Source organism: Notamacropus eugenii, chromosome 3, assembly GCF_028372415.1.
Source record: "Notamacropus eugenii isolate mMacEug1 chromosome 3, mMacEug1.pri_v2, whole genome shotgun sequence".
Lineage (NCBI taxonomy): Eukaryota > Metazoa > Chordata > Mammalia > Diprotodontia > Macropodidae > Notamacropus > Notamacropus eugenii.
Genome location: NC_092874.1, coordinates 199,788,001 through 199,813,996, shown reverse-complemented (window position 1 = coordinate 199,813,996; position 25,996 = coordinate 199,788,001). Strand labels below are relative to the sequence as shown.

At 41.1% G+C, this 25,996-nt stretch overlaps 1 protein-coding gene across 3 annotated transcripts in view; it reads right to left on the bottom strand.

Moving 5' to 3' along the window:
• Positions 1-23,548, bottom strand: part of YBX3 (Y-box binding protein 3) — a 31,905-nt gene extending 8,357 nt beyond the window's left edge. The window contains exons 1-7 of one of the 3 annotated variants that reach the window (XM_072653945.1): positions 22,824-22,933; positions 22,337-22,481; positions 19,102-19,165; positions 18,077-18,110; positions 12,900-12,989; positions 9,896-10,018; positions 5,693-5,884 (exon numbers count right to left, since the gene is read on the bottom strand). In XM_072653945.1, coding sequence (XP_072510046.1) covers positions 5,693-5,884; positions 9,896-10,018; positions 12,900-12,989; positions 18,077-18,110; positions 19,102-19,165; positions 22,337-22,421 — 588 coding nt within the window. In that variant the 5' untranslated portion in view covers positions 22,422-22,481; positions 22,824-22,933. Of the gene's footprint in view, positions 1-5,692; positions 5,885-9,895; positions 10,019-12,899; positions 12,990-18,076; positions 18,111-19,101; positions 19,166-22,336; positions 22,482-22,817; positions 22,934-23,069 lie in introns of those variants that run through there. The other 2 variants (XM_072653944.1, XM_072653947.1) reach the window with 2 other exon arrangements.
• Between the last annotated feature and the right edge of the window lie 2,448 nt (positions 23,549-25,996).

The window sequence follows — 25,996 nt, the reverse complement described above, 5'->3', positions numbered from 1 at the left end:
TAAGAGAATTTTATACTTGGGTAAGCTGAACTAAGTTACTTCTGACATCCCTTTCAAATCTCTTGAGACTTGGGACAAAGCACACAACTCCTGGCTGCCCTCTCCCTCTGGTGTCTGGGTATACTTGTGGCTGCTTAGTCATTTTTCAGTTGGTGTTCAATTTTTTGTGACCCTATTTGGGGTTTTCTTGGTAAAAATATCAGAGTGTTTGCCATTTCCTTCTCCAGATCATCTTACAGATGAGGAAACTGAAGCAAACAGGGTTAAAGTGGCTTGCCCACGGTCACACAGCTGGTAAGTTTGAGATCAGATTTGAACTCAGGGAAATGAGTCTTTCTGACTCTATGCCTGGCACCAGATCAGCTGCGCCCTCTAGCTGTCCCACACCTCACAGAGGGAACCAATGACCTTGTTTCTTTTGAACATCAAATTCTACAACATACAGCATACTTCAGGGTTATTGGGGATACCATGGTATCAGTGCCAAGAATGTGGAAGGGCAGAGAAATTTGAACTATCAAGTCTTGGTGCTGCAGAGCAAGTTTACAAACAACCTGCAAGGATTTGTTTTTTCAGTGAGACACATTACAAAGGCCAGCCTGATTGCAGCAGGTAAAGACAGCAAGCTCAGAACATGAACAAGTTCAACTAATTTCCTGCATGACCATAAGCAATGATAAAAATAAACCTGGCAATTATACAAGCTACTTTACATGAGCTCAATGAATCTCCACAGCAACCCTATGAGGAAGGGCAGCTACTCATGGTATTAGTAGCACCATTTTATAAACAGTAAACAAATGGAGGCCCACAAGTTAAGTGAACTTGCCCACAAGATGTGTCAGAAGTGTGCCTGTCTATAAAACCTAACACCTTAAAGGTCTGGCAAGGAATACCTAAAAATACTCTGAGCAAACACAAGTGTTATGCAAATGCTAAATACTAAGTAGATGACTCCGAGCATGCAGTACTAACTCACTAAAAATAAAAGTCCATGACAAATCTCACTGACTCCTCCCAGCTCCATTTCCTAGAAGCCCAGAGTGGTGCCTTAGAGAAATCTACTGTGTCATGTACTAAGTCCTCCCATATATGTCGGCTGCCAGTTATTTTTAGCATTCTTGTCAGGGACAGCTGCTAAAGAGGGGAGGAAGAAAACGAAGATGTGAAAAGCACAAGCATACATGTTGGACAAGAGGCTGAAGAAAAATAACAATATCTAACTATACAATGGACATGATTGATCATAACTCCCTCTCCTGGGTCTTACTCATCCTAAATTTAACTCTTCAGTCTCCCTGTAACCTTCATCCATCAAAAGGTGCTCATTCCCCCAAACCATAACCCCAACTCCAGCTTCATTTTCCTTCCTTTCCCATTCTGACCCTGTAATTTACCAAACTTGATGTTGTTCTCTCGGTCTACATCCCCTGCATTCTACTCATTCTTCCAACTGTGGATACTCCCCTCATCTTGCCATTTTTTCTGCTTATATTCACATGCAAGTTGTTGAACAGCACTTCAAGTCACTTAACTGTGCTGGCTGACTGGATCCCCAAAAATCTGTTATCTAATTCAACTGGGCCCTCACTATCACAAGGCAATCTCTGAATGGACTTTACATCATTAGAGACTCAAAGAAGTCCATACTTCAGTTGCTTCATGACTGCTTCTAAGGAGCCCTTCTCCTATTGGTTGAGTTCTTCATGGAATCTGTTTTGCAGAAGGCCCCAGAGCAACCATCCCTTACTCTTAGAGGCAGCTACCATGCACCACCAGAAAGAAGTATCCATACCTCTTCTCCATCCTACTCCTATTTTTCAGCTCTCTCTGTATGTGTTATCTTCCTCCATTTGAATGTAATCTCACTGAGGGCAACGGCTACCTTTTGGCTTGTAGCTCAGCACAGAGTCTGGTATGTAGTAAGCGCTTAATAAATGCTTACTGAATAAACAAATCTTTTCCTTTCTCCTCAAACCTCCTACATCCCCTACCCCTCCACTCCCTTTCTGCCTCTTACCTGAGAAAAGTAGTTATTTGCAATGAGTTCCCTCTTCCATGACGTTACTATCAGAATTTCTCTTTTGCTCTTATCTCCATCTTCCTTCTCATCCTCCATTCTCTCATCTTCCTTCTCACCAAGGTCAAATCCTCAGCTTGTATGCTAGGATCCTATCCTCTGCAGCACCGTGCCTACACAATCAACCAATCTCTTTCTAATTTGGTCTCATTTACCAGCTCTTTTTCTGCTAACTATAAATATCCACAAACTGACGATTAAAAAGGAAAAAAACACTTTCATTTGATATTGTCTGTCTTTCATCCAGAATCACAGAATTTGAGAGCTGAAAGAAACCAACTAGTGGCCAACTAGTCCAAGCCATACACAAAAAGAACGAAAACTGATCTATCCAAACAGAACTAACTTCTCAACTGAGTTCTACTTGAAGACTTCCAGAAAAGGAAGACCATCATGGCATCTCATTGCATTCTCAAAGTTCTATCTGTGAGGAAGTTTTCCAAAACCATGCACCTTTCACCACTGCTCTTGGTTCTGCCCTGTGGTACTTAACAGAACACATCTAATTCCTTCACCAAACGATAGTCCTTCAAATGCTTGAACATGGCCTTGGGTTGTCTCCTCTACACGCTAAATATTCTCAGTTCTTTCAATTGAACCTCACATCATCGATACAAGGTCCTTTGTTATGCTGGTTTTCTTCCTCTGCAGACCCTCTATCAATGCCTTTTTCAAACTATGACCCCCAAACCTGAAGACAGTTGTCTAAATGAAATCTTCTGAGTGCAGAACACAGTGGAACTATTACCTTCCTAGTACTGGAAGATAAGGTCCTCTTAACGTAGCTCAAGATTAGTGTTTGGCTGACACATTACACTGCTAACTCGAAATGAACTTGTGGTCCACTAAGCAACCAGATCTTATTCAGAAATGCTATCTAACCATGCTTCCCTCCTCACCTTCTACTTCTGAGACAATCCAAGTACAAGTGTTAACATTTCTCCCTACTGAATTTATTAAGAGACAGCCTAATGGCCTGTCAAGAACTTTTTTTGACTATCATCCTGTATGTTAGTTATCCCTTCCTGATTTATGTCATAAGCACACTTGAGTAGCTATGCCTTTATCCAAGTTACTGGAAAAAAAAATGTTAACCATCACAAGGCCAAGCAGATTCCCAGAGTACTGCAAGAGACATATCACATCAACATTAAACAATTAACTACTTCTGAATCTGTATAATGTCTTGTCTAATTTTTCTTTCAAGCTTCTCTGAGATATTTTATCAAAAATTTTGCTAAAAGTTAAATAAAACTACCTACCATAACATTCTCCTCATCTACCAGTTTCAGTAATTCTGTCTAAAAGAAACTGAGGTTAGCCTAGTATAATAACCTGTTCTCAATGAAATTATGGTTCCTGGGGTTATCACAACTGTTTCCTTTTTCAAATGTCATCAAACATTTACTTAATGATCTGTTCTAGATCTTTCTCAGGGATCAAAGGCAAACTCACTGGCCTATCATTTCCAGATCCCTATTCTCTTTTTGAAAATCAGGACATTGCCTTTCAATTTGTAGCATCTCTCCTATTTTCAATGAACTTTCAAACTATCACTAGAAGGCTCAGCAATTCTATCTGTCAATCCTCAAGGTTATACTTCATCTGGGCAGTATCTCTCCTGACTGGTCATTTTTGTTTAAGCATTTCCAGTTCAAAATTACTTTATCCTAGATAAAGAAAACAAAATCAGAATTGACCAGCTCATTTTTCAGATATCCCCCAACATTCTGCCACCCCAAGCAAAGGGCTTCCTCTTCTTGGAATCTCCTCTTTTTCCCAACATGGCTTCATGAAAAAGCATTCCCTCCTCAACCTCAGCTCATCTTGAGCTTCATCCCTCCTGACCCTTGTCACAGGCCTCTCTTTCATTCTTTTATGCCTTTTTCTCCCCTGATCTTGTTTCCGTGCTCCATTAATTCTTTTGTGAGTAAGCTGAAAAACCCCCTGACCATGTGCAGGTTCTTTGTACAAGGCTAATTTGTATCTTCAGCATTTTGTTCTTGAACATCTCCATCCCACTGGACCCTATTTTTCTTCTGAATCCTTTGAAATGTGCTTTCCCCCAAATATAGAGTACAACCTATACCCAGATTTACTCTCCTTTTCTATCAAAAATTCTAGGAAGGAAGTGGTCTCTTCCCATAATTTCCACTCTAGTCACTATTTATTTCTCTCTGTTGAGAAAAATTTAGATGCAAAATAATAATTTCCCCTTGTATATATCTCTACCTTTTGAAGGTTAAGAGGTCTAATACAGAAATAATTTTTCATTCAAATCCTCCCTCCTCTCTAACTCACTTATTTCTCAAGGGTACCACCATCATCCAGGTTCATGACTTTTTGGAGTGATGCCTAAACCTTCCATTTCTCAGTTGTCATTTATGCTTATTTCCTCAAGTTTATCTCCACTTACATGGCCACTGTCCTAGTGCAGTCCTGGGCTGAATTAGGCCTAGACTACTTCAATAGCCCAGGCAGCTAGGTGGTATACTGGATAGAATGCCAGGTGTGAAATCAGGAAAATTCATCTTCCTGAATTAGCTGTGTGACCCTAGCCAAGTCATTTAACCTTGTTGGCCTCAGTTTCTTCATTTGTGAAATAAGCTGGAGACGGAAATGGCAAACCACTACAATATCTTTGCAATATAGAGTCAGACATGACTGAAGTGAATGAGCTACAAAATTCCAATCGACTGCCAAATGGTCTAATCTGTCCTTGCTCCAACCCATCCTTCCCACAGATGCCAAACTGATGCTTCCCACTACAAAAAGCTCCAGTGGCTTGATCTTACTTCCAGGGTCAAACAGCTTCTGCGCAACAATGTCTTTCACATTCTGGCTCCATCCTACCTTTCCAACTTCATTAGATATTAATCTCTTCCATACACTTCATGTTCAAGACAAATTGGCCTGCTTATTACTACATGACATTCCACTTCCCATCTATTTGTCTTTCCATAGGCTCTTCCATGTCTAGAATGTACTTCCTCCTCAGCACCATCTCTTAAAAAATGTTTCCTTCTTACAAGGTTCACCTCAAGGATTACCTCCTACGTAAACTCTATGCTAATTCCTCCATGGGCTAATATTTTCTCCCCTATCTTATCAGTAAAATTTAACACATCAAAGAATTTTGCAGACATAAAAAATGTCTTCATTCTATCTGCCATTATATTTTTCTTTACCTCAAAAAAAAAATGATGCATTGGGCATTGAGAAAGACTAAACACTGATGGTGATGATACAGCCAAAGGGAAACCAAAAGTTTCAATGCAATCTAAAAGGTTCTTAAAGAATCATAGGTAGGAGGCACACTGCAAACTGCAACCCTACTCCACAGTTCTGTCCCCCTCACCCAAGGAGTCTCAGCAAATCCAAAAGTGGCTCACTCATATGGTTTGTTTTAAGCACTACTGCTGTTAGATATGATGGCCATGCAGAAGTACCCAGGGTTATGGGCTACTCTGTAGTTTTTAGGAGGGGCAAAGAAAAGGTTCTGCTCTCACCCAGGTGGAGGAGGAAGAAGAGAGTAGAAGAAGGATGGTGAAACAGGAAGGATCGAAGGGTAAGAGCAGCCGCAGGGCAATGTGAACTTGGGTGCCATTTTACCTGCATGCTGTTGGCATGGGGAAAGACCCGTGAGCGACGGTCAAAGGTCTGTCCCACGTGGTATGGCGGGAACCGCCGCTGCCGGTACTGTGGGCGGCGCAGCTGACTCCGAGCCCCAAGGAACTGCCCATCAGCGGTAGGGGGATCGAATCCTTCACTGCTGCCACTCCCTTCCTCCTCCTCCCCAGGGTACTAGCGAAGCAAAGAAATGCAAAGAATCAGAATAGCCAGGAAGAAAGCTAGGCAAGGGCAGCAGCAAAGACTACCAGAATACTGCCGAGTGTGCATCCCAAGAAAAAGCAGTTCCATAGATCCAGATCACCCTATGCATCCAAGCTGACAAGCACAGGGCTACATCCAATCCATGCAAGTGAGGTGGTAGGCACAAAGTAGAACGAAAGCAATACATGGTAGATTTGATGGTTATTTTCATAAATGTTCAATATCTGCTGATCCACAATCCCCAGTACTCCTGATTTTGCAAAACATAATTATCAGTTCCATCAGTACCCTGAAATACCATACTACCACTATGCCCAACAAGTTTTAATTCCAATCCAAGATCGCAGATGAGAATGTAAACATTTTACCTAAGTATTATTCTAGCTACACTGTAACTTAGGCATAAAATCACACTAAGTCCTATCTCTTTATAATGATAGAATGTGACAAACAACTGCTGAAAATGGGACCTGAAAGCTGAACAGATTAGTTTTTTGTAAACTGCACTCAATTATTTGACTTGCACATAAATAAAATCACAGATTGTCAATTTAAGATGTTATTCCAAATCCTTACTTTGCAAAACAAGAGGGCAAGTAAGATGTTATAAAGTAAACTAACATAAACATCAAAAAACGTGTAACTTACTTTCACAACATGCCAAAAGGGAAAAGATACTGTTATTAGTAAAAAGTTATTTAAAGACAGTCCATATCCTTCATAGAAGTTTAATAGCAATTTCATATATACAATCCAAGATGTCAAATTCCCAAAGGTTAAAAAAAAAACAAAACAGGTAACTATCCCAACTATTCTCTGGTCTTCCCAGTCTTTAGGAAATAGGAAGAAAGTGCTCTTAAAGGAAGCTTCCTCTATTGAAGGATGCTGAAAAAAAAAAAAAAAAGACCCAACTATTAAACCTGTTTTTATACCTGCTCAAAACCACGAAAGAGCAAATGTGGCCACCAGAGGGCCAGGATTTTTAAAATTCTACCATAGCAGAGAAATGTTATCACTAGTTTAAATCTAGGAAATAAAAAAGTTTTTATTCCTACTTCTCAGCAAACTTTCTTGAGACAGCTTAAATAACTAAAATTTTTAAAGTGCAATTAAACTTAAAGCTGTTTAAAGATTCTTTTGTAACAGTTTAATAATTAGACTTATTTCCTCAAGAGTAATTTCCACCTAGGAAATCTTATAAATCTCAAACTAGAATTTTTTAGTACCAGCAATAAAGTCTAGCTCAACAATATCCCTGTGGGCAGCACACTTGACTTAGAAATCTAGTATTAGAATTATTTATGTTGCAAAGTATTTATTGTTATTTATTTTGCTAAACATTTCCCAATGACATTTTAATCTTGTTGGGGCAGCTCTGGAGCATTTTGAGGGTCAGAAGGGGCCCCACTTTGACACTTCTGCTCTAGTTTATCAAAAGCCAAAAGTTACAGCTAACATTTTCCTCACCCCAAACCTACATCTTACTGTGTAAGGGATTAAGTGAAGATTTTTCAAGAGAGAGTGGATTGGGAGGGGAGAAAATAAAGGAAACATGCAAGAAATCCAAAATTGTAGGAGTAGAAAAGGGGGAAAGAGAAAGGCAGGAGGGGGAAGACAGTATTACACAAAGGAGAATAGGCATGAGGTTATGAGATTAGTTAGTGAAGGATCATGAAATAAATCTATCAAAATTAGCAAATATTCTAAGAGGGTAGTTCTAGAACCCTGGAATAATTGTGATAGCACAATTCTTGATGGAATAACTGCCAGATAACAATCTTTCTGAGATATTTGCTGGATCCTTTATGGCAATAAAAACAATTCTGCATGGATGTCTCCGAATCAGTACCTAATCTTCCTTTAGTGCTTAGGATCATGAGTGTCTTGGTAGTGGGCTGTATAGAGCTTGGGAATCAGGAAGACCCGAGTCTGAATCCTGCTTCAGATGGGAAAACAGGGAAGGAAAAGGAAGAGAGAGGAAAAGGAGGAGGGAGGGGAGACAGAGTGAAAGAATATGAGAATATATATATGTTAGGTGATTTATAATTATGATTTTGGACCTGGGCCACCTTTGATCCCTTCAGATAAATACAAAAGAGAGCATGTCTTCCAAGACAGATCCAGTCAAATCAAAATCCAAAGGAATACAACTTTAATGAAGAAAAACCACTGGGGATCACATCTGATTTTATAAACTTTAAGACTGATACTGTAATAGTTTCATCATATAGGGGAGCTAAGTTCTTCAAGAAAAAAACTGCATAAGGTAAATATCAGTTAAGTTACAATTGTCCTCTCTAAGGTCTCCAAAGTATATCCAATAGCATATCACCTTTGAACAATGCAGGTTAATAGAAGTCAGCAAGCCTAAAGTGTAACTTCAGGAAAAAGAATGGTTCTGAAGTCAGACTAGACCACAAAAAAACAGGATGAGGAGCAAATTCACATTTTTCACCTCATGCTAACTTCAGGATATCTTCAGGGTATACACACCAAGTAGAATGGTAGGACTATACTACCTAATTGACATTAAATAAGTTAAATGTACATGATGTGGATTCCACAATGAAATCATCAATGCTTAAAATCAAAGAAAGATATCTGAAAGTTCAAATTAGTCAAGAAATCTGTGTGTTATCCAGTAATGATATCTAGCAATTGATTTCTACAAAAGTAAAAGGCTTACTTGACAAACCTGTTTTGGAGGCCTGGGCAGTGGGTGAGAAGTAATCAGGGTTAAGTGACTTGCCCAAGGTCACACAGCTAGTAAATAGCAGAGGTTGGATTTGAACTCAGCTCCTCCTGACTCCAGGAATCCAAAAGTCTTAACAGTAAATTATCATCTGATACTCTCCTATTCTAAGTATTCACAGATGATCTAGGATCTTAATAGTAATGATTAGTGGAGAGATAAGTGCAGAATATTCTAAGACGCATCATAAATTGTGCATGCACACAGAGCTAGATAGATGAAATCCCATGCACTAACATTACATAGCCTAAGCCAGCCCCAAAGGGAAAAAATACTCAAGAATTAAATCCTGCAGACACAAAAAGAAATAATTTTAATTGAAAGGTTACATAGTGGATACAGAGAAAACTCATCAATTAACAAATGCTTTAAAAACCTGTAAAGGGCAATGTTTGTCCTTATTTACATTAAAAGAAAATGGAATCTGGAAATCATAGTTCAGTAAGGTTTACTTCAATCCTTGGCAAAATTCTAGAGTTAATTCCTAAAAGGGAGGATGAGTAAACAGCTAGAAAAGAAAAAGCCAACAGCTTCATAAATAATTACAAACAAACCTCACTTTTTTTTTTGATGTATCTCATTCTTCAACAATGACTTCAAGACACTGACAGTACACTTACAAAATATGAAGACGATTCAATGCTAGGAGAAAAAGCTAACAGTCTGAATCCAAAAAGATCTTAGCAGGCTAAATAAAATGTAACAGTGATAAGTGCTAAGTCATCTCTAAGAAAGAGGCATGACTGCTCAAAAGTTTATGTGAAAAAGATCTTCAGTGGATTCAATGAACTTCAACAAACTGCAAATACAATATGAATCAAATATATAATATGGTACCCAAAAAAATTTAACATAATCTTGGAGGTTGTAATAAGACAATTAATGCTGACAGTCCCACTATACTCTGCCCTATTCAGACTACATTGATTATTATGTTACATTCTGGGGTTTCATATTTAAGGAATGACATTGATAAACTAGAGTGCATCCAGAAAAGCAACCAGGATGATAGATAAAAGGATGAAGGGCATGATCATTAATTGCATGAGCATTGGTCAAAGGAACTGTAGCCTGGAGTGAACACTAAGGGAGACATGAGGCGATCTCACAAGATAGTAAGTTTTCCATCACCAGGTCTTTCTCCAGCCAGATCATGATTTGGTGGGTATGTTATAGAAGGGATTTTTATTCAGATTTGAGTTGGCCTTTGAGATTCTGTGACTACTCACACTACGAGGAGGCCCACGACGTCGGCCATAATAACCACGTCGATAACGGCGCCGATCTGCAGCATAGCGGCTACCTTCCACGGGAACTCCATCTGGGCCAGTTACATTGGCTGCTTCTGCCCCCTGAAAGGAAAAATCTACTTTTAACAAACCATGAGAAAGAAACAACGGCATTAATAAATTAATATGGATTATGTGGATAATATGGATTAACTGCTTATGAACTGAATAACAACAGTTATAAAACATGTGGACAGTTACAGCCTGGAATGTGCCTACTGGACCCTGGATGTGGAATGAGTTGAGACCTAGACTCACATCTCACCCTCTTGTCCTGGGCTAGATTAGGTGACCTCTCAGTTAAATGGAACCTGAACCTTCACATTATTATGAAATGACATGAAACCATAACATATGTTCAGGAATTAGAATAGCCCTAAGGTCATCTAATTGGAGAGAATTTATATGCAATAAGTGGAACTCAAAAAAACCTAATTATATGTACTTTCTACAGATTTTTTCTGAATTTAGTACAGTTTTGTTATTGTGAAATTTCATAGTACATAGTATGATCACTGGGCATCCACAAAATTTGACATTAAAAGGGACGTTGAAGACATGCTTGAAAAGGCTATAAACCATTATTCTGATATTCCTGACAGGTAGATACCCCATCTTTCCTCCTTAGCCTTTTCATCACCTTCCAAAGCAACCCACATTCCACTTTTGGATAGCTCTAGTTCTCTTTACATCTTTTCTATCAATCCCTCACTCTACACAGCCACCACCTCTATTTTCAGGGCATCAAGCCCTCACGTCTAGACTACTAACAGACTACTAATTGGTGTCTCCTCTCTCCAAACATCCTCGACACAACTGAATGACATTCCAAAGGCATATAAATGCCCTGCTCCTCTCACAGCCTGGCTACTAGTCATATATTATTCCCTTCACATACACTAATATACAGCCCAGTTGTCTGTTCACACATAACAGTGCATCCTTTGTTTCTGTTCCTTTGCACAGGCTGTACCTCATTCCTAGAATTAAATTCCTTCCTTTATCTCTGCCTCTCAGAATCCCTAGCATCCTTCAAAGGTCAGTCCAGGTGCCATATCTTACATGAGGCTTCTTCTAATCCAAGAAACTCACCTCATGGCTCAGTTCCTACTTTATTCCTATCGACCCCATATCTAACCTTTTCAAGTTCCTTTTAAGCATATCTTCTCCAATTAGAATATAAGTTTCCTTCAGGGCAGGAACAGTCTTTTTTGGGAGGGGAAGAGACTGTAATTTGGATTTCCAGCACTTACCACAGTGTTGAATCCCTAGTAAACCCAGAAAAGCTTTATCTTATCTAATGAGGGACAGTTAGGTGGTACAAGGAATAGAGCACTGGCCTGGCTATAGTTAGGAACTTATCCTTTCTGAGCTCAAAGTCAGCCTCAGACACTTATTAGCTGTGTGACCCTGGACAAGTCACTTTAAGCTGTCTGCCTCTGTTTCCCCATCTGTAAAGTAAGCTGGAGAAGGAAATTGCACATCACTCCCTATCTTTGACAAGAAAACCCCTCAATGACATCACGAAGAATTGGACATGACTGAAAGAAACCGAACAACAATCTAAAGCTTCCCACATAAAACTACTCTATATAAACTTTTACGTCTACACATTGTCTCTCCAAAAGAATGCTCACTCCAGGGGACAGAGGACTTCTTTTTTTGGCTCCAGTATCCCTAGCCTAGTATGTAAGCATTTCATAAGTGCTTGCTGACCAATCTACACAAAGACTAAATTTGCCTCTCTGCATCAACCATCCACAGCAATACGAGTTTTGCCCCTCAGAACTCTTCAAATAAATGAGAACAGCTATGATGTCTTCCTCCAAAGTCTTCTCTTCTCCTAGTTACTCCAGGTGTGGTCTAAGGCAAAGCATGTAGCAAAACTATCACTTAACTTGTTTTACACCCACACTTAGCTCAGTTTCAGTTGTAGCATGTTTTTGAAAGCATTTTTTCTAATTAAAACAATTTAAAGATAAATATTCATCAATGGGCAAAACTATCAGATAATACCATGAAGTGTGACGATATACTACTAGATTTAAAATATCACTTTAACTTATGAATCAAAATGACTGAAAAATCCATCAGTTTAGTAGTATATTGTATCTTATTGCAAAGACTTCTTACAGTCCAGGGGATCATACAATTCTTTTCTTCCAATATTTTGGTAACTATAAAACAGATCTCCTATGTAATCCTACGTATTTTATACACGTAAAAACATTGTTCTGAGAGGGGGGTTTTGTAGACTTCAAGCAACTACCTAAGAAGTCAGAAAAAGATTAAGAACCCCTGGCTAAAGACCCTCCAGAAGTCAACATATAAAGTCTGGCAGTTCTCCAGAATCCCAAGTCAGTCCTTCATTATTACTAAGATTCCTGTTTGCTTTGTCACTAACTGATTTCACAATCAAAACCTGAATGGTAACAGCAAGTTCATCACTTACAACATTTTACTCCAACTTGGCATTGTTCTTTCTTTTTTTCAGGTCAACTTTCAAGTTTGTAGGAAAGATACTGAGGGATTGGGGAAAAGGACAGAGAGGAGATTATTCAATCACTGGCTAAAAGGTAGAAGTTAGAAGGGGGCAGATTCTTGTTCAATGTGGATGAATGTTCTGCATTAATTTCAAATGTACTTAACCCAAAGCTCCTAAGTGGCCAAGGTAAAAAAAACAGCCAGTGTGGGCTCAGTCCAGGTTCCATTGTTAAGCCTGACTCCAATCCACCATCTTTAGTTTTGGAGATTATTTCACAAGGACAAGTTGTAACATTATCCCACCTAGAATTTCTCTAAAGCCAAATCTTGAAGTTAAGATCAGATAATAAAAACCATCCTACTCTGGTCAACAAGAGGACAAGAAAATGGTATAAAGATCTGCATTAGATCATAAGAGATCACATATAGTTAAAGATGTAAATGACAGATTTATTCTTACCTTCTCTCCTTCAACCACATCAAACTCTACAATTTCTCCATCACCCACACTACGCAAATATTTCCGTGGATTATTTTTCTTGATGGCCGTCTGTTGAGAGATAGAGGAAACTTATCAATGCAACCTAGTCCCCATCTTTTTGCTCCCATGATCCCAAACTGTTCCTCTGAGGGTTTGTTTTTTTTTAAAAGAACATCAATGGTTACTGATATTTAAAAAGTTGCTATTCCCCAACTAGGGTGACATACCAATAAAGATAAGAGATCAGTGTTTTACTTAAAGGATTAGTGTGTAAGTAATTAGTTTTTAAAGTGAATGTCATATTATTTCTTAGTCACAAAATTCAACTTGGTAGGCATATTAACCAGGACTGACAAATTTGTTTTTCCTGTTATTTAAAAAAATGCAATCCATACTATGATACAGCAACATCCTCAAGTTCCCTCTTAAAATAAGCGACTTCATACCACACATGCAGCCTTTTAAAATTGATTTCTTCAGCTAGAATGAAGGCTCCTTTAACAGGGCTTGGTCAGAGTGTATATTGAGGGTACAGGGAGAATACCTACAATCTCAAATGGGGAGTTTCTTCTGATTTACAGTTAGACAGGCAAAGCAAGCTAACAACTCTAAATGACTTGCAAAGTGCAAATCAGAGGAATAAAAAAATGTAGAGAGGGTTAAAAAGTTTCTTTGAGAAAAAATTTTAATACTACAAAAAACCCATCCCCTCTTTGGATCGATTTATAAGTTGTACGGGAAAATTGAGAAGACAGAAATGATACATAATTTAAATGTCATTTTGCTGATACCCTCATTTTCCTGTCTCCTGACTTCAACCATACCACATAGCTTCCCATTCCTAAATGTTCCCTTAAATGATCAGATTAATGAAAATATTATAACCACAAGTCAAAACGGCTCAACATTATTTTTGTACAAATTCTCACTCTCTTCTCATCCTCCTACCCTTAAGGTAAAAGAGAAAAGGGAAAATATAATTTCCTTTAATGTCCTAACTCTCCCTTGAAGAGCTACTGTGTAACTTGTATGGTAACAGAGGCCCAGTTTCTATACAACTAGGCCAATCTTATATTAAAGAGATTAAGTATGTGTAATCCAGACCCTCCCGTATTCTCTGTGAGTAGGAGGGAGAAGAGGGAGAGTTAGCCAATGGGGTGGGGGTGGGGGGAGGTAGAAGGGGGGGTAGAAGGGGGGAAGGGGGGTGCAATTAAAGACAGGATGTGTGCTTACATAGACACAGCTACTATTCTAATAACAACCCCTCCCTGCCTCCTAGTTCCTTTTTCCTGTTAAACTGGGCAGGCCTCAGCACATCTGGATGAATCACAAGCTTGAATCATTGTAATCAGATCATTTTTATAGGCTAATCAAGACTGGACACTAGACAGACAACTTAAAGATTCCTCACTGAAACAGAGTCAATTCCAGAGAGTGCTTTATTTACTAAGGATACTGACCTCCTAGTGTGCAGGTTTTGGGACGTAGATGGAAGCTACACTAAATCAATCCAATAGAAAGTTTCTAGTTAGAATGGAAATGGCTCCAAAAAGAAAAATTACAGCCAGACCTAGGAAATAATGTATGTGAAGTGCTTTGATCACTTTCAAGCGCTCTATAAATATCAGTTCAGAGGCTTAGAGCTAGAATGGCCCTTAGAGGCCAATTAGGCCAGCCCCTTCATTTTAATTCTCAATAGGAAACTGAGTTCTAAAGAAGTTAGGTTGATATGCTCCAAAGTTCAAGTCTAAGTTAAATTCAGGCTATGAACTCAAGTCCCCTGACTCCAAAGCCAGTGAATGCTCTTTCCATTATATACCATACTACCTTTAAGAATTCTCAACAAACAGAAGGCATAATAGGGATAGCACTCCAGTCACAGGGACAGGAAGAACTAAAGAAAAAAAGAGGGTAAAGTATATAAAGGGAATGGTAAGTAACCTAGCTTGGCTGGACTGCAGAGAGAAGATGAGATTAAAAAGCCTCACAATGGCACCCTAAGGAATCTAAACTTTTTTATTTTAAAGTTTTGGGAAGCAATAATACAATGTAGTTGGTGCTGAAGTAAGACTACTCCTCATACCACTGCAGGTGTAAGGCTACTACAATAGCACAGAAAGGGGGCAATGAAGAACTCTACAAAGGTAATAGCAATAGCAAGGAGAAAGGGATGAAGGAGAGGTCAGGACCATAATACTGGATTAACTGACTGGATGGGAGGTGAAATAGCAGAGTTCAAGATACTACCAAAGCTGCCAACAGGGGGAAACCTGGCTCATGCTCCAGACAGAAGGTTGTATCAAATGAAAAATGGATTTGTGAGTACAATTAAATCCACTTTATTTTGACATAGTCAGCCTGAAGTGGGACATTCCAGTGACAATGTCCTACGGTCAGTTTAATGTACAGGTAATGGAAGAAAGGTGCTTAGTTTCTCCTCTAAAAAAAGGGGATGGACTAGAAGGCCTGAGATCCCTTCCAACTCTTATGATCTATGATTCTATGAAGTCTAGAGAGAGATCAGGTATATAAATATAGATGTGGGAAGTGAAGTCATGGGAGTAAATGAGATTGCTTGGGGAGAGCAAAACAGATAGAATCTTAAGGACTTTACTGGGATTGGACAAATACAAGCAGACAAAAATGAGCTTTTAAAGAGGTAGGCAGAGAACAACCAGGAAAGTATAGCATTCCAAAAGGCAAGAAACAGGCAAATATTCAAGAGGGAGCAGGTAATGGCAACTGCTACATAGAGGTCAAAGAGGTTAACGTTTCTGGAAAGAGCCAGACTGTAGGGATATAAGGAGGAATATCATGTGTATACTACTTTTTCCTCACCCAAAGTTCAGCCATAATGGGTAAGAAGAAATGAGATGGTAGATAAATGAGGTATCACAGAGTCAAGGTAAGCCTTAAAAAGAGGGCGTGGGAAGGGTAGGAATGAGACTTATAAATAGAAGACAATAAAAAGAAACCAAAGACAAAAGGGAAGGGGATAAGAAAAATTACTAAGGCAGGTAGAGGAATTAATTGCCCTACCTAGCCAAGAGGAAAAAACTGAAAAGATTATATGACAATTTTACAGTGGAGTTGAAGGAGCTAGCATCTGACTGCCTCATGCATCACAGCTAGCTAATTCTGTACCTAAGGCAAGAATATAAAATTATGTGCCCCCACCCCTTCATAATGGGGAGGGAGGGGGCAGAACATGCTTGAGATATCAGTTATATTTTGTGATTTTTCTACACCCCTGATCTTTGTTAAACCCAGAAAGTGTCTCCTTAAGCTCCATGCTTGCTACAATCCTGAATTACCAAGCAACAGTGAAGGCCTAACTCAGCTTATACAGCATAAAGTCCGTGAATGACAAAAGCAGACAGGATTTTGCACTTGTTCTGCTGAACAACCCAAGTGCAGGTTCCAAGCAGAGTAGACCAGATGTTCCTCCTCACCAAGACTGAGGATTACCAGTTCAATAGGGACAAAGGGCTAAGAGGTTCTAGAGTAAATATTTCAATTTCCCACTTTTTTTGTCCAGACCTGTGATTTCACTGATTTAGGGCTACCAACCAAAGCAGACCTGCTAGAGTTGCCTCAGGCACCGAGAGGTCAAGCAACTTGCCCAGGGTCCTGACTCCTGATTCCAGAGAAGGGTGCCAATCAACTAAACCTCTTGCTAAACTATCATCTAAACTATCATAGACTTAAGAAAAAGGTTTGTGGACACGGTCATTTCAAACATGCATCAATTCACACAGAAACTTTTTAAAAAACACAACTTTTCTTAGTAAGTGATGATGGAGCGTCTTTCTGCAATCCTGAATACAACCAAGCCCTGAATGCCTCACTAAAGTTCTGCTGAGCATGACTGGCATCAAAGACATCTGTGTTTTGTGCTCATTCCTACTCGTCTTAACTTCCAGAGGATTTACAACTATTTTTCAAATGAAAGCCACAGGATATGCTCCTGTCACATGACTTATCCAAATCATGTAGTTTTCTTAACAAGGCTGAATAATGCACTGTTAACTAAAGCTTTAGGTTCCCAATCATATGTCCCTTCTCTCCATTCACTTGTAGCTATAGATAGAATCAACCAACTGGTTAAAAAAACGAATGGATCCTTCAGCAAAGGACTACGGAGGAAATACAAGATCAGGGTCACAAGGAAGGGCATATTCACACTTGAAACATAGGCTACGAAGCAGTAGAAAGCATTCTGAAGCAGAGAAGTTAATGATTTCATTAGCTCTTCCACTGCCTTACAGGATAAGATACAAATCCTAAGCCTAAAATTTCAGGCTAAGTAGGCTCTCACCTAGCCTTATTTCATGCTACAAACCCTTCAGAAATTATGTTTCAGACAAACCAAATTACTAGACATTCCCCAAATCCCACACTTCACTCTCCTTCCTACCCCTCTCCACTTGCACAAGCCACTCTCCATGTCTGCCTCTCTGAATCATTCAAGAATTCTCCCCTCAATTCCTGGATTCCCCATTGTTTGTGCTCTCCCTCAATTATGCTTATATTATTCATATCTGGATGCATTTCTTCTAGTTGACTGTAAGCTCCTTAATAGCAGGGATCTGTGTGCAGGTATTCATGTAGCACAGGCAATTCATACCCTTTTCTATGCCATGGACCCCTTTTGGCATTAGGTGAAGCCTAATGCTAAATTTCAGTTAGACACATGTAAGAATAGATGAATTTTTACCCATCTAAGTTTATGATTTCCCCTAAAATCTATTCATGGTCTGCCCTCATTTGGGGCAGTGATTGCTTCTGTTTTCATCTTTATATTCCCAGTATCAAGCAAGGTACCCACTACGTACAGAGAAGACACCTAAGCGTTTGTTGAATTGAAGCAGGATGTTTGCTAATAGTAACACAGGCAAAAAATAAAAAATTATTATGCCAAGGACAAAAATTTCAAAAGGTATGTCTGTGTAAGAATCACAGGTTAAGAATAAGTCACTTCAAAAAGCAAAACAGGGGTATTTATTTATCTACTTTATCCATTCCTCCACAATTTAGCATAAAGTCTGATAATGTTGAGTACCCTAGATGAGTTCTTAGATTTGTATTATTTAAATGTAAAGTTGTGTAATATTCTGGGTTAGAAAACGGACCACTCTATCATCCATTCCTCTTACCTGATGTACAAACACATCTTCTTTAGTGTCATTTCTGTGGGAAGAAGAAAAAAAATCTCAATTAATAAGCAATTACTAAATATGGACTAATTTTTTTTAGATTGTCTTCATAAAGAACAAGAGTCTTACCCTAGAGAATAACTAAGAAAATAACTCAGCACCTCTTTCTAAGGTAAAAAAAAAAAACATACAAAATCTTTTTCAAAGCCCCCTAAGGAATCACTCTACCCCTTTAACTCTAAAGACTTAATATTCCTTAGGCTAATTAACACCAAAAGACCGCTCCAAATGTCAACCCCTGACACCCTTTTTGCTTCACCACACAATCAATGGAACAAGATCCAAACTTTAAAACACTTAACACACAGGAGCATCTCTTCTCCCTTCACTTTTTACCCCACGTGGTATGTAACCAGAGCTCCAGTTTGTTCTCTCAGCAAAGGCAGAGAGACTGTCAAAAGGACAGGGCACAGCTGTGAGCTAGGCTCTCCTTACACTGATATTCAAAACAGGCCCCCCTCCTGCCCCCAAATGAGGAGGGGGGGTGGGAAACCACAGGGAAAATGTCAAAAATAATATTATATTCTCAGTGCTACTCCAAGGAGACCCAAATCCTCTTCTAATTCTTATGAGGGCAAAAAATAACCTAGTTTGGCAAGATACTGTATTGAATCTACCACCTGAGTTTTCATTCCAATTCTGCCTCTACAAGTTTTATGATATTCAGTCATTTAAGTTCTCTGGGCCTCGCCCTCCATTTCCTCATATATATATGAACTGAGGGAATTGAACATAGTAACCTCTATAGTTCTTTCCAGCTCAAAATTTCTCCCCAATTTATCTTTTAAAAGTTTACCTCATAGAGATCACTTTAAGAATTAAATTTATTCTTTACTCTTTTAGGAAACAGTAGTTTTACAGCATTCAAAAATCTTAACAGTCATTAATTAAGAAGTCGTAAATAGAAGTATCTGATAAAACTACTTGCTGCACCACAGAAGCCACTGCAAAATTAAACTACATACCGATTGATAAAACCATATCCGTTTCTGACGTTGAACCATTTGACAGTGCCAAGGACTTTGGTGGCTAAAGTGAGATTAAGGAGATATTAAGTTAGTTGATAGCCTACAAACAGATAAGGATTCCCATTTACAAAAGTCTAAGCATTATTCTACACATTATTCAAAACACATAGGAGATGAAACACTACCACTTTAAATACAAAAGATAGAAGAAAATGAGCAAAAGAATGAGAATATGCAGGCCTTGCTCTTGGTATAAAAAAGAAGTATTTCCTCAACAGAAATCAATTTCAAGATTATTCAAGATTATCCAGAATATTCTGGATTATTATTGTAGTAACTAAAAAGGAATACAGAAAAAATGCTCTTTATATTCAGCATCTGAAGATTTTAAAGTTTTTCTCATTTTGACATATAATTAATGCCTTATAGCATCCACATTTTCATAGCAGAACAACCCAGGCAAAGCAATAAAGAGGGGGCTGTCCAAACAGAGGACTAAACATGAGCCACTGAGGCTACCCTGGTGTGGTCCTGGTACCCAAACCACAAGACATGATGTAACAGGCCTTTTCTAAATGAATCGTTTATATTCCCCCTTGTAGCTAATTGAAGTAAAAACCATTTTTTTCCTTCTTAATTCTCTGGACTCGCTCAAATTTGTTGCTTATCCCCTCCTCCTCCTCCTCCCCCCCCCCCCCCACCCTGTTACAGGGCTATTTAACAAGCTTATTACTACAGTAAGATAACCTGTCCTCCAAATGGTCACTTTATTCCACTTTTGATTTATTCACTCCTCTTAGGCACAAGGCCTTTTTAAGATTTTTAAACCAACTCTGCAGGCCACCAAAAATCTGCCTCTTGGGGAAATTTGTACTTTAATTAAAACTTTGACAAACCAGTACTTAAATTCAGAGGATGCATCAGAACGAAATATTTTTCAGAAGCATAGACACAAGTTTACCTAAGCAGTGTCAACACAAGGGGTGAAACTACCCCCTATCTTCTGAAAAAGTGAACTGCCCAGAGAGAATTATCCTTTTTAACGAACAAGGAAGATGGAGGCATCATGACAGCAACTCTTTCTAGTCAACACGTGGATAACAATGTACACACTTCCTCACAGAAAAGTTTACAGTTGCTAAGCATTAGTTTGTAAATTCAAGACTCTAGTAAGAAATCACTAATTTTCTTAACATTTGACATCAAGTTGTTATTTTACTCTGAACTTCAAACAGGGTAATTATAATGCACTCATGTTGATGTACTTTTGCACTTGTATTCTTGGTTGTCTAAGAAAGAATCAACAACACCACTAAGTGCAAAGGGACTCTGCCTCTAACCTAACTTGAAAGGTAGTCGAGGGAACGATTTCATTTTTCCAGTTTTTCAGGTGAAAAAGGAAGTTCCAATTCAGACATGACAAATTCATTCTACAGTCCTCAATATAAACACAAAACAAGTGCTGGGTAAGTGATTTCAATAACTGAGAAGTCTGGAAATTTCATTTAAGTGAAGTGTTAGAGAAAACAATCAGAACAAAGACTATTTTGTATATGCTATTAAGTCACAATTGAAACAAAATCTTTAATCTGTCCTAAACCTAATAGTGTGGGAATCTATCAAGGTTAGAAAACTACACCAGTCTTAGCAGGCACCTTGCAACTGGCAAAGACCTGTGCTGTCTTTCTACAATGAGTATAAATGCATAAACTATATAGAAATCCCACAGAATCAGGGGCTTATTCAGAATGACAAGCTGAATTCAATGGCTTGAATTAAGTGTATCTATTAACCATTCTTATAATAAAAGATTTAGAGTTGTGGGGTTTTAGCCAATAATCCCTTCATCTGTCTGAGTGAGGGAAAGGAAGCATGAACTCCTGTCTATTAAGAGAAGTTGAGTGAGTTTGAAGACATAAGAAAAGATGCCACAAGTCTGAATCCATCCATCCAAACTGTTTTCAAACCAATTCCCTCAAATATGATGAAGCAGTCCTTAATTTAACTAGCAATCATCTTAACATTCAGATTTAAACATGAAGACTGAGGACAACTAAGATAACAATCTTTTCTCTAGCATCTCATTCACCACTTTCTCCTTTGCAAATACAGTTATTACTAGAGGCTAGATTAGAAACAGAAATTTGTGAACACTTTATTTTCACATTTCTCTTAGAATATTTTGTATTGTAGTTATGGGTTTATTTTATCCCTTTACTAAAGGACATAACATCATGAAGCTTAGGTTACATCTATCATAGCATTATCACTATACTGTTCTGCAGAGTAGATCTAACATGTAGAGGGAAAAAAGGTCCTTACTGCTAGAAAAAAACATTGTAGGTTCAACTTTTTTTTTTCCTACCCTAAACCTAACCCCCTTCTCCAAGTCCAATACACATACACACCTTCCCCATGCCATCTAGGGAAGATCATCTTCACATGAGCCTCCCCTCAAAAAAAGGGTATGTGGGTGTGTATCTGCAGGATTTCCATGTTGATGATTTCACATTTTTTTTTCCACCCAAGTTTTGTTTACCGAAGCTCAGAGGCAGAGAACAAAATGCCCATAGGGGATAAGTTAGGGATACAGGAAAAATACTTATCTAACAAATTCCTAGGACTTATTACCCAGGGACACTTTCTGGCAACCAGGACCCGACACACGCACCTTGCCCCTTCCCCTGCCTCCCCTTTAAGAGACTCCCCCAGATGCCTTCCAGGAGGATAATGAGGCATATTTTAGGCAAATCAAATAGCATCAATTTGAATTACATTCAAGCTTTTTTTTTTCTTGCCTATCCAAAGGGATGTACACTTAACTTTTTAATCAAGCTTTCTTACGCCCAATGGATGTTCACTGGATGCACCATTCGGGGTGCGGGTATACTCATCCACCAATCCTTCACTGTTTACTCAGGTTTTCACCAGTTCCACCCCACCCCCACTAACAGCTCCAGAAGCCAGGTCAGAAAAGTGAAGTATCAGGGGAGTGGCATATGTTTTTCTACACCGGCATCTCACACCCACAGACTAACTTTTGAGTTTAAAAGAGTGAATGACAGCACATACACACCCTTTAGTCATCTTATTCGCCACCCACACACAAGCATACACACCTTAGTACAGCCCTAAACACCGTCAACAGAGGGTAACGAGAGGGGAGGAGGGGGAGCACCATGTGGCCAAGTCTTTAAAGGATTTCTATTCCCGTCCAACCGCCAGCTCTCACCCGTTTTCCTGCCAGACATTCCAGGATAAAGCTGACTACCATCCACATTAACAGGGCTTTGTGTGGCAGCAGTTGTGACACACATGCGGGTCCTAAAGCGGAGGGCTGGGAGCCCAATCGGCTGGGTTAGCCGGGGGGATTCTCACTGTGGGGGAGGGCCAAGAACAGAAGATGGGAAGCCTCGTGTCAGCGAGTTAGGAAGGACTCTCCGACAGGAAAGCAACACCCCTCGGTCGCTAAGATGCGTGGCTCGGACGAGGAGAAGAAATGGCGCCTATCCCACGAGGGAAAGGGCGACCAGGGCCCGACACACGCACCTTGCCCTCCCCCAGCTGCCCTCCAGGACAAGCGCGCTCGGCGCTCCCCACGGGAAGGTGGGCTTCGAGCCCCTTCCCCGGCTTTTCCCTCCCTCACAAGCCCCTCCACGAGGCTTCCTCCCTCCTCTCTAGGGGTAGGACTGGGGCCGACCGGAGCCCACAACCTGAACCTGGCTGGGGGCGCGGATGGAGCAGAGCATGTGGACCGCTCGGGGTGCGCGCCCCTGGGGCTGGGGAGGGGGCGGACGCTCGTCACGCACGCACGCACACAGCCGCGCACCCACACGTGCGCACACTCACACGCGCGGAGCCCGGCTGGGCAGCACGTGCTCGCGGCTCGGCTCCGCACTCCTGCGGACCGCCCACGTGGAGCCGCGACCCCGGTGCCCCACGCGCCCGGGGCTACGGGCTCTCACCGAGAACTTTCTTCTCCGGGTCTTCCGTGGTTGCGGAGGCGGCGGCCGGGCCGGGGGCCGGGGCGGGGGCCGCGTCGCCGCCGGGGTGGCTCCCCTGGACGGCGGCGGCCGGGCTGGCGGCCGCGGGGGCGCCGCTGCTCGCCGGGCTCTTGGGCGCGGGTTCCGGGGCCGCCGCCGGGGCCGCCGGGGCCTGGGGCTGGGGGGTGGGATCGCCCGCCTCGCTCATGCCGCCGTCCGTCGCTCTTCTCTCGGCCACCCGCGGCGGTTGGTCGGCGGTTGGTGGTGGTGGTGGTGGTGCCGGCAGCGGGGCTGCGGCGGCTGCTGGAGATGTCGGGGGAGGCAGCCCGGGGCTCGGAGACGGGGCCGGTTTCGCGTCAGCCGTGGACGCGGGGATGTTGCCAGCGGCGGCTGGAGCTGTCGGGGCGGCGCGCGCACTCGATCTTACTGCCCGGAAAATGGCCCGCTCAAGTTTTTCTAGGTGCTCGGGAGAGGGGGGGGGGGGGGGGGGGGAGGGGGAGGGAAGAGGCGGGCCGGGCGGGGCGGGGCGGGGCGGGGGGGGGGCCGAGGAGGGAGGAGAAGCTCGGGCTCTCTGGCTGCCGGCCCTGGTGAGCCCTCATTAGCATTTAAAGGGGCCGCCCAGGGCCCTGGGGGAAGCATCGTCTCCCTCCTGGACGGGACTCCTGCTAGAGTTCTGAGTCTTGGTCGAGGCTACCGCTTGACCCCAAGCCCGAGAACTTCTCGTCTCCTTTCTAAGCGTGGGCTGCTCGCAGGGACGGGCGAGGTCGAAGAGCCGCAGTCCCCAGCGCTGGAGGGTGTGTGGGGAGGGGGACCTCGGAGCTCATCTAGGCCAAACCGCAGGATTTGAATTCCCTTCCCTGCGTCCCAACGGGATGCAATCAGACCCGAGCTGTCCTCCCTCCCAGCACACACACGCACATTGATAATGTTGCCGCTTTGTAGATCTAACTCCTTGAGATTTGGATTGAGATCCTTCGATTTCGACTCTTTTCTGTTAAAGCACTTGATAAGTTTGGGGGATAAAATACAACTGGAGAAACTGAGTTCCAGAGAGACTGAGTGGTTTGCCCATCAAAGTCCTTAGTAGAGGAAGTAGAGCCGCTCCATGACTCAGTACCGGGCCCCTTGCCTCCACTATTCCATTACTGGAAGTGAGGAGGTAAGAGGAGTGACTGTGCTTGCACTCAGGACACCAGCGCCCTGGCCACATAGACTACCTCTTTTAAGATGTTTTCTGAAAGATCCTCAAACGGTCCAGTTTCACAGGATCTTAGTATTAGGAATTTAGAAATCAGGCACTTTCAAGGAAAATTTCAAGGACATGACACTAACTGGAATCCGAGGATTTCTGCTCAGATCCCACCTCTGACATTTGCTACATTCTTAGTCGTGGACAAGTCGCTTAATTCATCTGTAAATTGGGGCGCACACACACACACACACACACTCACTCTATTGCTGCTTTGTAGACTGCTGTTTTTCTTTGCTAGATCTAACTCCTTGGGATTTGGATTTACATCCTTCCATTTCTACTCTTCTATTAAAGCACTTGATAAGTGTTGGGGATAAAATACAATGAATGGATTAAACCTTAAAAAATTATCATGTATGGAACAACAATGTTTCAGAAAGCATGAAAAGCTCACTCAGGATCACTAGTTTGGGTACACAAAGAGTTCGGTCCTTAGAGATCCTAGCCCCATAAATAAAAGTGGAGCTCTTCTCCAATCCCAGCACATTACAACCCCCCACTCTGGATCCCTGTGGAAAGTCTCTTAAATCTTAGGGGTTTTCATGTCTGTCTATGGTTTTCCCCAAAATGAATTTTAAGGATGCAAAGTAGACCAGGAATAAGCTATTCCCTCCACAAGAAGAAATCCTCAAAACACAGAAGATACAAGCGTATGTTAACAAAGCATGAAACAGTAATTCCTTTTACACCATCCTGAAACACTGAAACATGATACACTTGGTGGTCTTGCCTGCCAAGCAAGCATTTCATTTCCACCTTGAATCTGCACTGTCTGAGCAGCTCATACTAGGTTTGTATCTTCTGGTGGACCATAGCAAGGCTTGGGCTTAATTTCCTGTCAGTAATCATCCTCTCCAAGGAGCATCATAGTAGCTGCAGAAGACAGCTGGACAAGCAGCACCCAGCTCCTACTGACTTCTCAAACTCACAAGGCTGCTGCCAAGGGGAAGAAAAAGCCATATGTCTAAATCACTTTTCAGTCACCTGGACTCGGGGCAATAAAAACAAAGAAGAGTCAAGTACTGGAGGTGTAGGCTCAAGTTCATCAGAGAAAACATGCTCTCACTGCCATGTATGAGCAGCCACTGATGTGCAATCCTCCTTCCTTTCTTCCCACCACTTTGCTGGAAGTCTGAGAGAGTTGCACACACAGAGTTACTTGACAAATGACAGAAAGACTTTTCCTTTTGAAGTCTATTTAGTGAATTATCTTTCCTGGGCATGTGACTTATTCTCCCAGTTCTGGATTTTTTTTTTTTCCCTTTTTGGAGGAAAGGTTACCAAAACCCCTTGGTTTTATGTATCCATTAGCAAAGGATTGCCTCCTCTGCCCTATATCTCCCATGCTCCAATGGGACCATCCCCTTCTTGATGGTATATAATTAAATGGTAAATTGCAGTACAAGTGTTACAAGTATATAGAGAAGAAACGGCACTGTGAGTACCTGAAGTCAGAGGAAAGCCCTTGAACAATGAGTAAAATTTATGAATGAGGGGAAAGTATTGAGTCAGAAGACCTAGATAATATCCCCAGTTCTGCCACCTATTAAACCAATAACTCTGTTTTCCTGAATCTCAGTTTACTCATCTGTAAAATGGGAATAATAATTATACTACCTGTGTGGCAGACTCATGAGGAGAGGGCTTTTTAAAGTGT